This window comes from Eumetopias jubatus, unplaced genomic scaffold, assembly GCF_037043125.1.
Source record: "Eumetopias jubatus isolate StellerSeaLion01/CBP00866 unplaced genomic scaffold, mEumJub1_p1.0 scaffold_16, whole genome shotgun sequence".
In the NCBI taxonomy this organism is placed as follows: domain Eukaryota; kingdom Metazoa; phylum Chordata; class Mammalia; order Carnivora; family Otariidae; genus Eumetopias; species Eumetopias jubatus.
The window spans coordinates 84,443,240-84,460,513 of record NW_028274822.1 but is presented as its reverse complement, the minus strand read 5'-3'; the positions used below and the strand labels follow the sequence as shown (position 1 = coordinate 84,460,513).

The 17,274-nt window shown below is 40.6% G+C and overlaps 1 protein-coding gene across 1 annotated transcript; it reads left to right on the top strand.

The window, feature by feature from the left end:
- Nucleotides 1–5,740: 5,740 nt before the first annotated feature.
- On the top strand, nucleotides 5,741–8,242 carry LOC114219219 (disintegrin and metalloproteinase domain-containing protein 1a-like). Its single transcript, XM_028116732.2, has one exon. The coding sequence runs from the start codon at nucleotides 5,756–5,758 to the stop codon at nucleotides 8,240–8,242; it is 2,487 nt and encodes an 828-aa protein (XP_027972533.2). The 5' UTR covers nucleotides 5,741–5,755.
- The last annotated feature ends 9,032 nt before the right edge of the window (nucleotides 8,243–17,274 follow it).

Genomic DNA, 17,274 nt, shown 5'->3' with positions numbered 1-17,274 from the left:
ATGATGAGATGGAGAAACTCACCGCAAAAGAAAGAACAGGAGGAAGTACTACTCACTGGCAGGGATTTAATCAATATGGATATAAGTAAGATGTCACAACTAGAATTCAAAACAATTATAAAAAATATGCTTGAAAAAAAGCTTAGAAGACACTAGAGAATCCATTACTGTAGAAATAAAAGAGCCAAAATCTAATCAAGTGAAAATTAAAAATGCTATTACTGAGATGCAGTAAAAAAACGGAGGCTCTAACAGCTTGGATAAATGAGGCAGAATAGAGAGTCAGTGATAGATAAGACACAATGATGGAAAACAAGGAAGCTGAGAAAGAGAGAGAAAAACAACTACTGGATGATGAAGGGAGACTTTGAGAAATCAGTGATACCATATGGTGAATTAATATTCCAATAATAGGGGGTCCCAGAAGATGAACGGGGGTGGGGTGCAGAAGGTTTATTTGAACAAATTATAGCTCAGCACTTCCCTAATCTGGGGAAGAAAAGAAGCATTCAAGTCCAGGAGGCACAGAGAAACCCCCTCAAAATCAATAAAAATAGGTCAAGATCTCCACATACAATAGTGAAGCTTGCAAATTTCCGAGATAAAGAGAAAATCCTGAAAGCAGCTCGGGACAGGAGGTCTGTAACCTACAAGGGTAGAAACATAAGGCTGGCAGCAGACCTGTCCACAGAGACCTGGCAGGCCAGAAAGGACTGGCATGATATATTCAATGTGCTAAATGGGAAAAATATGCAGCCAAGAACCCTTTATCCAGCAAGGCTGTCATTCAGACTAGAAGGCAAGATTAAGAGTTTCCAGGACAAACAAAAACTAAAGGAAATCCTGAACACTAAACCAGCCCTGCAAAGAAATAGTAAAGGGGATCCTCTGAGGGAAGAACGAGCCCAAAAGTAACAAAGATCAGGAAGGAACAATCTACAGAAACGGCGATTTTACAGGTAATACAATGGCACTTAGTATCTTTCAATAATTACTCTGAATGTAAATGGACTGAATGCTCCAATCAACAGACACACGGTATCAGACTGGATTAAAAAAAAAAACAAGACCCATCGATATGCTGTCTACAAGAGACTCATTTTAGACCCAAAGGCACCTCCAGATTCAAAGTGAGGGGGTAGAGACCCATTTTTCATGCTAACGGGCATCGAAAGAAAGCTGGAGTAGCAATCTTTTCATCAGACAAAGTAGATTTTAAACCAAAGGCTGTAATAAGAGATGAAGAAGGACACTATATCATAATAAAAGGGTCTATCCAACAAGAGGATCCAACAATTGTAAATATTTATGCCCCTAACTTGGGAGCAGCCTGCTATATAAACCAATTAATAACAAAATTAAAGAAACACACATTGATAATAGTACAATAATCACAGGGGACTTTAACACCCTACTCACGGCAATGCACAGATCATCTAAGCAGAAGATCAACAAAGAAACAAGGGCTTTGAGTGACACACTGCACCAGATGGCCTTCACAGACATATTCAGTGCATTTCATCCTAAAGTAACAGAATACACATTCTTCTCAAGTGCACATGGAACATTCTCCAGAACAGATCACACAATGGGTCACAAGTCAGGTCTCAACTGGTACAAAAAGACTGAGATCATACCATGCATGTTTTCAGACCACAATGCTTTAAAACTTGCATTAAGTAATCACAAGAGGAAAGTTGGAAGGAACACAAATACATGGAGGTTAAAGAGCATCCTACGAAAGAATGAATGGGTCAACCAGGAAATTAAAGAACTATTTAAAAAAAATACATGGAAACAAATGAAAACGAAAACACAACAGTTCAGAACCTTTGGGATGCACCAAAGGCAGTCCTAAGAGCGAAGTATATACCGATACAAGCCTTTCTCAAGAAACAAGAAAAGTCTCAAATATATAACCTCACCTTACACCTAAAGGAGCTGGGAAAGGAACAGCAAATAAAGCCTAAGTCCAGCAGGAGAAGAGCAATAAGAAGGACTAGAGCAGAAATCAATTACTACAGAAACTAAAAAGACAAAAACAAAAACAGTAGAACAGATGACAGGGAAACTAGGAGCTGGTTCCCTGAAAGAATTAATAAGATCAATAAACCCCCAGCCAGACTTATCAAAAAGAAAAGAGAAAGGACCCAAATAAACAAAATCATGAAGGAAAGAGGAGAGATCACAATCAACACTGAAGAAATACAAACAATTACAAGAGAATATTATGAGCAATTGTATGACAACAAATTAGGCAATCTGGAAGAAATGGATGCATTCCTAGAAACATATCAACTACCAAAATGGAAACAAAAAGAAATAGAAAACCTGAACAGACCCATAACCAGCAAATAAATTGAAGCAGTAATCAAAAACCGAGAGCCAGGGCCAGATGGCCTCCCAGCGGAATTCTACCAAACATTTAAAGAAGAATTAATTCCTGTTCTTCTGAAGCTGTTTCAAAAAATTGAAATGGAAGGAAAACTTCCAAACTCATTCTATGAGGCCAGCATTACCTTGATCCCAAAGCCAGACAAAGACCCCACCAAAAAGGAGAATTACAGAGCAATATCCCTGACAAACAGGGATGCAAAAATTCTCTCCAAGATCCTAGCTAATAGGATCTCAGAGTACATTAAAAGGATTATTCACCATGACCAAGTGGGATTTACTCCTGGGCTGCAAGGGTTCAACATTTATTGACTTTACTGACTTTCAACAATAGCTTTATTGATATATAACTCACACCGGACAGCCACATTGCAGAAGAATGAAATCAGACCTCTTTCTTAAACCATACACAAAATAAACTCAAAATGGATGAAAGACCTAAATGTGAGACAGGAATCCATCAAAATCCTAGAGGGGAACACAGGCAGCAACCTCTCTGACCTCGGCTGCAGCAACTTCTTGCCCGACACGCCTTCAAAGGCAAGGGAAACAAAAGCCAAAATGAACTACTGGGACTTCATCAAGATAAAAAGTTTTGCACAGCAAAGGAAATGGTCGACAAAAGTAAAAGGCAACCTTACAGAATGGGAGAAGATATTTGCAAATGACATATCAGATAAAGGGCTAGTATCCAAAATCTATAAAGAACTTCTCAAACACCCAAAAGACAAAAAAATCTAGTCAACAAATGGGCAGAAGACATGAGTAGATATTTCTCCAAAGAAGACATACAAATGGCTAACAGATATGTGAAAAATGGCTCAACATCACTCAGCATCAGGGAAATACAAATCAAAACCACAATGAGATACCACCTCAGACCAGTCAGAATGGCTAAAATTAACAACTCAGGAAACAACAGATGTTGGCAAGGATGCGGACAAAGGGGAACCCTCTAACACTGTTGGTGGGAATGCAAACTGGTACAGGCACTCTGGAAAACAGTATGGAGCTTCCTCAAAAAGTTAAACACAGAGCTACCCTATGACCCAGCAATTGCACTACTAGGTATTTATCCAAAGGATACAAACGTAGTGATCTCAAGGGGCACATGCACGCCAATGTTTATAGCACCGATGTCCATGACCGAAGTATGGTAAGTATGGAAAGAGCCCAGATGTCCATCAACAGACGAATGGATAAAGAAGATGTGAGATATAGAATGGAATATTACTCAGCCATCAGAAAGAATGAAATCCTGCCATTTGCAATGACTTGGATAGAACTAGAGGGTATTATGCTAAGTGAAAGAAGACAAAGAAAGACAAATATCATATGATTTCACTCATATGTGGAATCGAAGAAACAAAACAGATAAACACAGGGGACGGGAAGGAAAAATAAAATAAGATGGAAACAGAGAGGGAGACAAAACCATAAGAGACTTAACCATCGGAATCAAACTGACGGTTGCTGGAGCGGAGGTAGGTGGGGGGATGGGGTAACTGGGTGATGGCCACTAAGGAAGGTGCTTGATGGGATGAGCACTGGGTGTTATATGCAACTGATGGATCCCTAAATTCTACCTCTGAAACTAATAATACACCATTTGTTAAATTGCGTGTAAATAAAAAATTTAAAAAAATAAATAAAAATATTTGTCCTTTTGTGCCTGGCTCAGCTTCCCTCTTTTTAATAATTCAGTGTAAAATAAATTTCTGTTTTATGCATGTAATGTGTTTGTGCTGTGATTCAAAGTTAAACATTTCAGAAGAGAAAAAAGTAGTGATGCAAACTGGAACAAGAATGTTTATACACTCTTTCAAAGGGTTTCATTATGAAACAGAGAAGAGAAACTGGATGCGACTGGAGAATGATACGGGCTGAGAAGGACGGTTTCATAAAGGTGAGATATTACAGCATATAATGAGACTGGATCTAATGGACAAACAGATGTTTAAGATGGAAAAGGGAGAAGGGACAACTGGAAAAGCAAACAAAGTCCACGAGAAATTGAAAGGGAAGGAGACTCCGCACACAAGCAGAGGGACTGGCCTTAGATTGGAGCATGGACAACTTATCCACTATAGTAGGAGGAAAATCTAGATACACGTGGGCTCACCTGGCACCTACATGTGGAAGTACTCTTTGGATTGCTTCTATTTTTCTCAGCCAAAGGTGGGGCCGGAAGAAATCATGAGAGTGAACTGCTGGCTAAAGGTTAAATGTAAGAAGAGGTACATATTGAGATCACAAATGTGCCATTAGTCAGCATGGTTATGGGTTTTCCTGAAGACATTTTTAGCCATTCAGGGCAGGCATCGAGCAAGTACAAACAACACACAACAGATGAGACATCACAGGACTCATAACCTGGGAGTCATTTATTCACTTGATAAATAATTCTTGTTCATCTACTCTTGGACAAGCACTCTTCTAGACCTGAGGGTATAAAGAGGAACAGACAGAAGTGGTCACCGAACACATGGAGGCCGTATTCTAACACAGGAGAGACTTTTAGGATACCTAGTTTACAACAGGCATAATCTTAGCATACCAGTATGTCAGGGATATCCTGAGAAGGGTGTGGGCCTGGACTCACCCACCAACGTGCCCATGATACTCACGCCTAAGAGGAGGCCGCTCTATTGGCAGCCCCTACACACGTTTGGGCAGTTTTATAAACAGAACTTGGGAAAACGAACTTTGATGATGTTAAAACAGGGGTATTGACCCTGGCCCCATGAGTCACCAGCCCACTTGGGTCTATCTTGTGGCCATTTGCCTTATCTAACAGACTGGCCCGTGAGATGTGCGTATCACTATAATGCCATCCAGGGATAAAGAACAATCTGAGCTATGATGTCCACGTGTTACAGAGCAAGAGTTTCAAAGGAGGGGAAGTGAGCAACAGAGTGTGCCCTCCGAAGATGTCTAAGCCCCCTGGCCTGGAACACTTGGAGTTAGCCAAGCAACGGACGACAGGAGGGGTGGGGGTGGGGCATTCCGTGTGGCACAGTTGAGAAGGCATGGAGGTTTTGTTTCCACTCTCAAGGTAGGGTCTTGCCTTTTAGCGTTTGCAGTCCTTCATGATTACATCAGTCCATCATGCCAAAAGGCCCTTAGCCAAGGAGCACTGAAGCTGATGCTGTGGAAGGAAGTCACATAGAAAGGACGCTATCTGAAGGATAACAGATCAGAAAGACTGGAAAGGCCACAGCCAGAGGCTATGCCTCTCACAGCCAGGCAGTTGCCACCCTTTATGCAGCCAGCATAGATCTGGAGCTAATGCCTGAGGGTCTCTGTGTCAGGGAGAGCTGCTGCTGATGGACAGAGGCCACACACCGTCGACCGATTCACGATGGCCACGTCAGTGGCAGCTCCTTTGAGACACTCTGCCTCCTCCTTGTCTTCTCTACAGAAATACCAAGTGGTTACCTATGAGGCTGGCAGAGTGCTTCAGACTCGGGCTCCCCAAATGAAGGGCTCGAGGCGGGCACCAGTAGTGCCAGGACCTCCGTGTGTCAGGCTGGGGATCATGCTGGTCTTGGTACTGATTTTCCTGCCAAGCTTGTACTGTGACCCTGGATCTGTATATTACTCTTCTTATGAAACAGTCATCCCCAAGGGTCTGACAGTCAAGGGAAGGGAAGACCCAGGGGAAAAGGCATCCTATATGCTATTAATGCAGGGCCAGAAACAGGTGATTCACCTGAAGGTGAAGAGAGACTATTTTGTGAATAACTTCCCAGTCTTCAGCTACCACAATGGTGTCCTGGGGCAAGAAACGCCTTTCATCTCGCATGACTGTCACTATGAAGGCTACATAGAAGGAGTCCCAGGTTCTTTTGTTTCCCTCAACACCTGTTCAGGCCTCAGGGGCATCCTGATTAAGGAGGGGAAACCCTATGGCATTGAGCCCATGGACACTTCAAAACGGTTTGAACATGTGCTGTACACCATGGCACACCAAGCTCGAGTCTCCTGTAGTGTCACCTCCAAAGGCAGCCAAGTGGTGTCCACCAGCCGGCAACAAGGGAGCAGGAAGCCTCGAAGTCTACAGGCACTGTCCTCCTTTTGGTCACACACCAAGTACGTGGAGATGTTTGTCGTGGTCAACAACCAGCGGTTCCAAATGTGGGGCAGTAACGTCAATGAGACAGTCCAGAGAGTAATGGACATCACTGCTCTGGCCAACATCTTCAGTCGGGAAATAAACACCGAGGTGGTGCTGGCTGGAATGGAGATTTGGACCGAGGGGGACCTCATAGAAGTCCCAGCGGACTTGCGAGTTACACTCAGGAATTTCAATAGCTGGAGACAGGAGCAGCTCCTCCATCGTGTGAAGCACGATGTTGCCCACATGATCGTGGGACATCATCCTGAAGAGGACGTGGGACAGGCATTTCTCAACGGTGCCTGTTCAAGAGGCTTTGCAGCAGCTGTTGAAGCCTTCCATCATGAAGATGTCCTCCTGTTTGCAGCGCTCATGGTCCATGAGCTTGGGCACAACTTGGGTATTCAGCACGACCACTCGGCCTGCATTTGTAAAGATAAACGCTTTTGCCTCATGCATGAAAATATCACTAAAGACAGTGGCTTCAGCAACTGCAGCTCTGACCACTTCTATCAGTTCCTGCGGGAACACAAAGGGGCCTGCCTATTTAACAAGCCTCGGCCCAAAGGTCGCCTGCGTAGGCAAGCCACGTGTGGGAATGGTGTGTTGGAGGAGAATGAGGAGTGTGACTGTGGACCTGACTGTGGTAATAACCCATGCTGTGACCAAACTTGTAGGCTGAAGGAAAAAGCAAAGTGCAGTCCTGGGCCCTGCTGTAATGACACGTGTCAATATTTAGTAAAGGGATCCATGTGTCGTCCTTCTTCTGGAGAGTGTGACCTCCCAGAATATTGTGATGGTACCTCTGACAGATGCCCCACCAACACATACAAGCAAGATGGTACATCTTGTCAAAGAGTTCACTATTGCATTCAGGGTGTGTGCCAGACCCCGGATTTTCAATGTGTAAGTGTTTTTGGATACCCTGCAAGGTCTGCCCCAGAAGACTGTTACATTCACATGAACACTAAAGGGGATCGGTTTGGAAACTGTGGCCTTCCCACTTTAGGTAACCAGGAATATGTTAAGTGTAGAGGTGAAAATATATATTGTGGGAAAATTATATGTACAAATGTTAAACATGTACCATCGATCAAACCCATGGAAACAATGATCCAGGTCCCTCATAAGGATGACTGGTGTTGGAGCATGGATGTCTATAATGATACTGATATCCCTGATGATGGTTATGTGCAAATTGGCACACTCTGTGCCCCAGAAAAAATCTGTATGAATAACTCCTGCGTCAATCATGATGCGCTCAACTATGATTGTGATACAGAAGAGATGTGTAATGGGAGAGGAGTTTGCAACAATTTAAAGCACTGTCATTGTGAGGCTGGCTATGCTCCACCTGACTGCAAAACTGGAGGAACTGGGGGTAGTGTGGACAGTGGCTCTCCTGTTGTACAACAGGAAACTGGAAACACTATCAATGTTGCCAAACATGAAGATAGTTACTTAGACTATATGGTCATATTATTTTTCATACTTTTTTCCCTAATATTAATAATCATAATTGTTTGTGTCATCATCATGTGTAAACGTTCAAGAGAAGCTCCTCCAGAGCCCACAGAAAAGGGTCCAGAAGAGGCTGCAGTAAAGCCCCCAGAAGAGGCAGCGGAAGAGGCTTCGCCAGAAGAAGAGGACGAGGAAGAGGAAGAGGAAGAGGAAGAAGAGGGAGAGGAGGAAGAGGAAGAAGAGGAAGAAGAGGAAGAATCAGAGCCATAAGAGAAGTAGTAGCAGGAAGAAGCTAAATATATCAAACATCTGAAGCACTGAATGGGAATGAGATGTTCAGGGAAGTAAAGGTGAAGTGGGAATTGATGGCTCCACTGGCTCTGAATAGAAATATGCTGTCTACGAAAATATACTAATGTAGGGGGAGGGATTCATCCACTTTTATTATTCATTTTAGTAATTAAGGTTTTATTTATTTAATATATTAAATATTTTACTTTTTCTTTTCCACATTTCATTTGAACTCTTCACATGCATCTGTAGACATCAGTGTCTTTGTCTTGGGCCTATTTTTCCATTCACCAGAAACTTCTTTAGTACATGCCATCTTTCATCTAAGTTGTTTGACATATGCTACCACATTTCCCTGGATCTATTACTTTCATTTTGCAAGCAACCACTACCTATTATGAGGACAGTTGTTTATGTGATCATTTTAATTTGTCTTATAAATGTACATTCATGAAATGAGTGTTTAAATACAAAAATAAATAAAACCCTATTCAGATTATACATCTCTTCAGATTGCACTTGGCATAGTTATTGAGTCCATTTTGTTCTGGGACTCTGTGGGATGTAGTATACCTGGGAAGCCAGAAGACCCTGATTGTCCCAAGGTCAAGGGGCAAGTGTTAAATTCATGTACCTTTTCAAATCTGGCAGATGTTTAACATGATGTATGTATATCCAATTTATTACTTCCCAGTATCTCCAAGAACTTCATAGAATCTTTCTCCCTTTCACTCAAAAGGTTTCATTTCTTTTTCTTCTAGAGCAGATTTCATAGCCTTTACTCTTTACTAATCTTCATGGGATGAATTTCAGACCTCCAAATGTCTCATGTGTGATGAACATCACCTAGACTCAGAAAACTGTATTTATGCTTATAACAGTATACAGATCCCAACCCACAGTTTTTCTATTTTTTTAATTCATTGAAATTAATAACTTGTTGACTAACATCAGAAGGAATCTCTCCACTTACAGGTAACAGAGCTTAGAGGTGGTAAATATTTCTCTGTGAAGAAGCACAAAGCAAGTATAATATTAATGTTATTCATTCTGTGGTAGGAACTGTGTAAAATACTTTGCATTCATTTTCTCATCTTAATCCTCCCAACTTCCCCATGAAACCTCCATCTTGTTCATGAGGAAGCAAAGAAAATTTGCTCCAGAACCGGTCAGTGGTGGAACCTCCATCACTCCTCAGGTACGATTTAATCTCCATTCTTCACTCCCTCATGGGCCTATTCTTGTGGTAAAAAGTGATAGGGAAGGCACTCAATATGTCCCTAGTTGACCTCTATTTTATGAGTTCTCAAATCATGTAATTATCATCAACAAAAATGTCTTTTCTCCTATTACATCTTGACATCATGGAATAGCAGGTTGTCATCCTATTCAGTACTTGGAGTCAGCATATTGTAAATGATTAATAAATGTCTATCACGTGAGTAATTAACTGGAGCTAACCTTAAAATACAGGTCCAGATTCATTCCCTTGGCAGAATGCCTCTTGCTACTCCTTAACACAACCAAAATCTTACTTAGATGCAGTATTAATATTAAACACTTTTTAAATTTATTCATTTGGGGGGGAGGGGAAGAGAGGGAGGGAGAGAGAATCCTAAGCAGACTCTTTGCTGAACTTGGAGCCCGACAGGGTGCTCTATCCCAGGACCCTGAGATCACGACCTAAGCTGAAACCAAGAGTCAGATGCTTAGCCAACTCTGCCACCCCAAGGCCCTGACTGCTAAATATTTGTAAATCGTCAAGTAAATAATAAAACGTTTATAAAATCTTGAATTCCAGGAAATGAAGATTGAACCACATTAGGGTAGACTATGGTAGGGGAGGAGGCCAGTTTAAATGTGGGCAGGAGAAAGCAGTTAGATGTAACTTGCATTGTGAAATCTCCCTGTTGAAAGGTCTGTTTCTTGTGAAGTTTGGGTGACAACAGTTCTGCATTGTGTGTGACTGCCTCTAGGAAGTATACCTTTTCATCTGATTCCTCTCCCCATTACATTTGGGGGATTCTGATGAATGTTTGCCTGTTCCAATCATTTGTGTCAGCAGTCACCAGCCATCTGCTCCCCTAAAACCTCTGATGGTGACTTACTGCTTTCCCCTGTCTTTCCTGAGCAGCTATTGTCCTTTCTGTGCTGCCTCAGGCAGCAGAGACCCAGGCCCTTCCCTTAATTCCTCAAAGCACAGCCGGGTCCAGGCTCTACATTTTTATCCGTATTTTGGAGCAAAGGGAAATTACAATGTGGAAAAAGAAAAATTTGGATTGCTGCAGATATGTATTAATGCTCCTGGAGTCCAGGGGTTTTGCCCTGTTGCTAGAGTTGGATAGGTCATTCCTCTCCTCAGACCTGACCCAACATCCTCTCCTGTTCCTATAGGACTGCTTGTGAGAATATCCTTGTTGCCTGGAGTCAGACTCCACCACATTCTCTAGGGCCCAGTGAGATGGGAAAGAAATTATTTTAAAAATAATTTACAGAAAACCCAGATCACATCATCATAACCTCACATGAATGTAATTATGCCCACAATAAAGACAAAGTATGAAATTAGTTTGATAAAAATTTAGCTTTTTGTATGTTCAAACTTCATTTTTTAAAAAGATTTTATTTATTTATTTGACAGAGAGAGACACAGTGAGAGAGGGAACACAAGCAGGGAGAGTGGGAGAGGGAGAAGCAGGCCTCCCATGGAGAAGGGAGCCCGACGCGGGGCTCAATCCCAGGACCCTGGGACCATGAACTGAGCCGAAGGCAGACGCTTAATGACTGAGCCACCCAGGTGCCCCTCAAACTTTTTTTAAGCTTATTTTTATTGAAATATAATTGACATATAACATTACATTAGTTTCAGGTGCACAACATAAGGATTCATATTTGCAAATATTGTGAAATGGTTACCACAGTAAGTGTAGTTAACATCCATCACCACACAATTATAATTTTTTTTCTTACGATGAGTTTAAACTGTCTTAGCAATTTTCAAATACATAGTACAGTATTAATTAGTCATCATGCTGTATATTATATCCCCAGGACTTATTTATTCTAACTGAAAGTCTGTACTTCTTAGCCACCTTCACCCATTTCACCAACTCTCTCATCCCCTGCCTCTGGCAACTTATTTGTTCTCTGTGTCTATATTTTTGCTTGTTTTTAGATTCCACATACAATTGAGATCATATGGTATTGCTCTTTCTCTAGTGACTTATTTTACTTATCAGAATTCTCTCAAGGTCCATTCATGTTGTTATAAATGGCAAGATTTCCTTTTTTATTGCTTAATAATAGTGTATATATATATATATATATTATGTATAATGTGTTTTTCTTTATCCATTCATCCAATGATAAACACCTAGGTTGCTTCCATGTCTTAGCTATTGTAAATAATGCTGCATGAATATGGAGGTGCAGATATCTTTTCAATTTCATGTTTTTGTTTCCTTTGGATAGCCAGTAGTGGAATTACTAAATCATATCATAGTTTTATTTTTAATTTTTTGAGGAACCTCCATAGTGTTTTTTTCATAATGGCTGCATCAATTTACATTTCCACCAACAGTGCACAAGGGTTCCCTTTTGTCCACATCCTAGCCAACACTTGTTATTTCGTGTCTTTTTGATAATAACCATTCTAACAGGTGCAGGGTGATATCTCATTGTACCTTTGATTTGCATTTCCCTGATGATTAGTGATACTGAGTTCCTTTACATGGACCTGTTCGCCATCTGGTATGTCTTCTTTGCAAAAATGTCTATTCAGATGCTCTGCCCATTTTTTAATTGGTTTGTTTTATTGCTATTTAGTTGTAGGAGTTCTTTATATAGTTTGGATATTAACCCCTTGTTAAATACACGATTTGCAGATATTTTCTTCCATTCAGTAGTTGCCTTTTCATTTTGTTGACGGCTTCCTTTGCTGTGGAAGCTTTTATTTTTTATTTTAGATTTTATTTAAATTCAAGTTAGTTAACATATAGTGTAATATTAATTTCAGGGGTAGAATTTAGTGATTCATCATTTGCATATAACATCCAGTGCTCATTCCATCAAGTGCCCTCCTTAATGCCCATCACCCATTTTACTCAATGCCCCCATCCTCCTCCCCTTCAACAGCTCAGTTTGTTCCCTATTGTTTTTTTAAAAAAGATTTTATTTGAGAGAGAGACAGAGATCGAGAGAGCACGAGCGGAGCGGGGGTTGGGGGGTTGGGAGGGTCAGAGGGAGAGGGAGAAGTAAACTCCCTACAGAGCAGGAAGCCCAATGCAGGGCTCCATCCCGGACTCTGAGATCATGACCTGAGCTGAAGGCAGACACTTAACCACCTGAGCCACCCAGGTATCCAGTTTGTTCCCTATTGTTAAGAGTCTCTTATGCTTTTAGTCCCTCTCTGTTTTTAATCTTACCTTATTTTTCCTTCCCTTCCCCTACGTTCATCAGTTTTGTTTCTTAAATTCCACATATGAGTGAGATCATATTTGTCTTTCTCTGACTAATTTTGCTTAGCATAATACCCTCTAGTTCCATCCACGTTGTTGCAAATGGCAAGATTTCATTCTTTTTGGTGGCTGAGTAATATTCCATTGTGTATATATATATATATATATATATACACCACATCTTCTTCATTCATTCATCAGCTGATGGACATCTGGGCTCCTTCCTTATTTTGACTATTGTGGATAGTGCTGCTTATAAACACTGGCGTGCATGTGCCCCTTGAGATCACTACGTTTGTATCCTTTGGATAAATACCTAGTAGTGCAATTGCTGGGTCACAGGGTAGCTCTATGTTTAACTTTTTGAGGAAGCTCCATACTGTTTTCCAGAGTGCCTGTACCAGTTTGCATTCCCACCAACAGTGTTAGAGTGTTCCCCTTTCTCCACATCTTGCCAATATCTGTTGTTTCCTGAGTTGTTAATTTTAGCCATTCTGACTGGTCTGAGGTGGTATCTCATTGTGGTTTTGATTCGTACTTCCCTGATGCTGAGTGATGTTGAGCACTTTTTCACATGTTTTGTTGTTGTTGTTGTTGTTTTAACTTGACAGAGAGAGACACAGCGAGAGAGGAAACACAAGCAGGGGGAGTGGGAGAGGGAGAAGCAGGCTTCCCATGAAACAGGGAGCCTGATGTGGGGCTCGATCCCAGGACCCTGGGACCATGATCCGAGCCGAAGGCAGACGCTTAACGACTGAGCCACCCAAGGATCCATTACCTGTTTTTACCACTGTGTTGAAAGTCTCACTTTGTTTGTGTGTTATTCTTTTGACCTCAGTAAGCATCTTTATGATGGTTATTTTGAATTCTCCATTAGGTGAATATATACCTCCACTTCATTAGGGTTTGTTTCTGGAGATTTATTTGAAACTTATCTACCTGATTCTTCATTTCCTTGACTCTTTCTGTTGTTGTCTGTGTATTAAACAAAGCGGGCACCTCAGTCTTCATGGGCTGGCCTCATATAGAAAACCTCCACTGATCAGTCTAGCCAGAGATTCTGGGCATCTCTACCAACTCTTTACCTCCTTCAGGGAGCAGCAGGAAGCTATGTTTTTGTCTCCTTACTCTATGCTAAGCCAGAGGGAGGAGGTATAGCATCCATCAGTCCAAACCACCATCTCTGTTCTCCACCAGGTGGATATACTATATCAGATCATCAAGGTTCTAAGTCCAGCAAGACTGATGCCAGTTTTGAGGCAATCCTAGAAAAGTTGGGGCATATGATATACAGATTAACTCTTTCCCTCCTCAAGGAGAAGCTGAGCTGGGATTTTTCATCTTCTCACTCTGTGCTGAGCAGGGGGTAGATACTATGATGTCTACCAGTCTAAACTGCCATCTCTGTTCTCCCCCAGGGAAGCTAGACTGTGCAAGTCCCATCAGAGCTCCAATACTGTCATGACAAAATCTAGTCCTCTGGAGAGCCCCCTCAGAAAATCTGGGTGCTAGAAATGCAAACCAACCCCTTCTCTCCCATGGAAGAAGCTGGGAGCTGGGGGGCAGAGGTCTCTCTCTGACCATACAGCACTGTTACATGGGTAGGGATCCTGGCAAGAAGGTGTCCTCAATCTATCAGCAATCAGAGTCTGGATGCATGTTCACTTGGGGTGCAGGAGACTTTCAATTAGTATCTGAATTTCTCAAAAAGGGAATCTATGAAATGTTGCTGTATATGTTTGTTTCTGAGGGGAATGAGGGTCCAGGACTTACTATTCTGCCATCTTCCTAATGTCCTCTTAACCAATTGTTTATTACAAAATTCATGATTTTTTTCATCACTGATTTTTACAGTTGTTCAAATGGGCATAAGAGAAGAATATGCACTTTCTACAGGAAGCAAATATCATATAGGTGTGCATAAAATATCAAGCTTGTTGTTTCTATTATATTTTGTGTGTATACCATTCTTTATTATTTACTATACTGGCAAATTCTGAAAGATATATACTGTATTTAAAACTTCCTCTTAAATTATGTTTTTATCAGCTGTTCCTTATATTTCTTTTCTTTTTTAAAGATTTTATTCATTTATTCGACAGAGAGAGAGCACAAACAGGGGGAGCAGCAGGCAGAGAGAGAGGGAGAAACAGGCTCCCTGCCAAGCAGGAAGCCCGACGTGGGGCTTGATCCCAGGACACTGGGATCATGACCTGAGCCAAAGGCAGATGCTTAACCAACTGAGCCACCCAGGTGCCCCTGTTCCTTATATTTCTAATAGATTTTTAAATGTGTTTGGCACTTGTGTTTTTTTTTAAACTTATTTTGAAATAATAGGAAATTACAAAGATAACATGGAAAGGTCATATATACCTTTCACTGAGCTTTTCCCCTTTGATACAGAAGAGTATCACAACCAGGACACTGACATTGATAAAATGTGAATAGTTCTATGCCATTTTGTAATAGGTGTAGATTTCTGTAACCACCACCATAACCAAGATAGAGGACTCTTCTGTCATCACAAGTTCTCACTCATGCTACCCCTTTATATAATCATACCACCACTCCTAGCCCACCCCACTATCCCTAACCCCTGGCAAACAATGATTTGTTTTCCATCTTTATAATTTTGTCATTTCAAAAATGTTACACAAATGGAATCGTACAGTATGTAACCTTTTGAGATTGCTTTTTTTGCTCACTATAATGCCCTTGAGATCCAGCTAAATTTTGTGGATCAATGGTTCATTTGTTTTTGCTGCTAATACATGATATGGACTTCCACAGTTTAACCTTTCACCTATTGAGCAACACTTAGGTTGTCTCCAGTTTTGGGCTATTACAAATAAAGCTGCTGTGATTATCTGTGTACAGTTTTTATGAAGATACATTTTCATTTCTCTGGGATAAGTATCTAGAACCATAACTGCTAAGTCACACCATTTGCTTAGTTTAAAGAAACTGTCTGTTTTCCAGAGCTGTTATACAATTTTATATTCCTATTAGAAAGATCTAGTTTCTCTGCGTCCTCACTAACATTTGACATTGTCTATTTTTCAAATTTTAGCTGTTCTAATAGGTCTGTAGTGATCTCTCATGGGGTCTTAAGTTGCATCTCTCTAATGCCTACTGATGTTAAACATCTTTTCATGTGCTTATTTACCATCCATATATCCTGTTCAGTGAAATGTCTTTGTCTTTTGCCTATTCTCTAATTGGATTGCTGAGTAATGAGAGTTCTTTATATATTCTAGATGAGTCCTTTATCAGATATGTGGTTTGCAAATATTTTCTCCCAGTTTTTACCTTGTCTTTTCACACCTTAACAGGGTCTTTTATAAGTTAAGAGTTTTGGGGCGCCTGGGTGGCTCAGTCGTTAAGTGTCTGCCTTCAGCTCAGGTCATGATCCCAGGGTCCTGGGATCGAGCTCTGCATGGGGCTCCCCGCTTCTCCCTCTCCCACTCCCCCTGCTTGTGTTCCCTCTCTCACTGTGTCTCTCTCTGTCAAATAAATAAATAAAATCTTTGAAAAAAAAAATTCCTCACCAAGCCCTAGGTTCTAAAGATGTTCTGTATTTTCTTCTAAAAAGTTTTATAGTTTTACATTTTACATTTAAATCTATGACCATTTTGAGGTGATTTTTGTATGTGAGGTTTAGGTTGAGGTCATTTTTTTTTTTTTTTTGGTCTATATGTATCTAATTTTCCAGCACCATTTGTTGAAAAGACTGTCCTTCCTCCATGCAGTTGTTACTGCTCCTCTGCCAAAAACTAGTTGGCCACACGTGTGTGGTTCTCTTTTCTTTTTGCTTGATCTATGTATCTATCCCATCACCAATGCCACACAGTCTTCAAATTGAAAAGAGGGGTTCCTCCTATATGTTATTCTTCTCCAAAACTGTTTGAACTGTCCTAGTTCCTTGCCTTTTAGAAAATTTATATTTACATAAATATATTTATATTTTATATGTAAATAAATACTTCACAGTCCATACATATATCAAGTCAGCATGTTGTATACTTTCATATATATGCCACTTTATTCATGAATTATATACTTCAATAAAGCTGGGAGGTAGTTAAAGAGAAAACAGACCAAAAACTTGATAGAAAAGGGGGGAAAGGCATGAACAGATAACTATTAAAAGATACAAAAATGACCTTAAACATATTAAAACATGTTCAAATTCATTCACATTAGAAAAATACAAGTTAAACTACACTGAGATGCCACCTCTCACCTATTAGTTTGGTGAAAATTAAAATTTATGGTAACATACCCTGTTGCTTACAATGTGGAAAAATAGGCACTCTAATACATTGCTGGTGGAAATGCAACTGGCAAAACCCTTTTGAAGGGGAATTTCAAAATATCAAACAAAGCTACATTTACAGTTAGTTACAGAGGCACTGCTTCCCCATTTTGTGGAGGAACTTGCCTCCACAAAAATACATATGTGCAAGATTATTTGTTGATGTATTGTGTGTAATTTCAAAACAATATAAACAATTGAGAAGCCCATACACAGAAGAGTGATTGAATAAATTATAT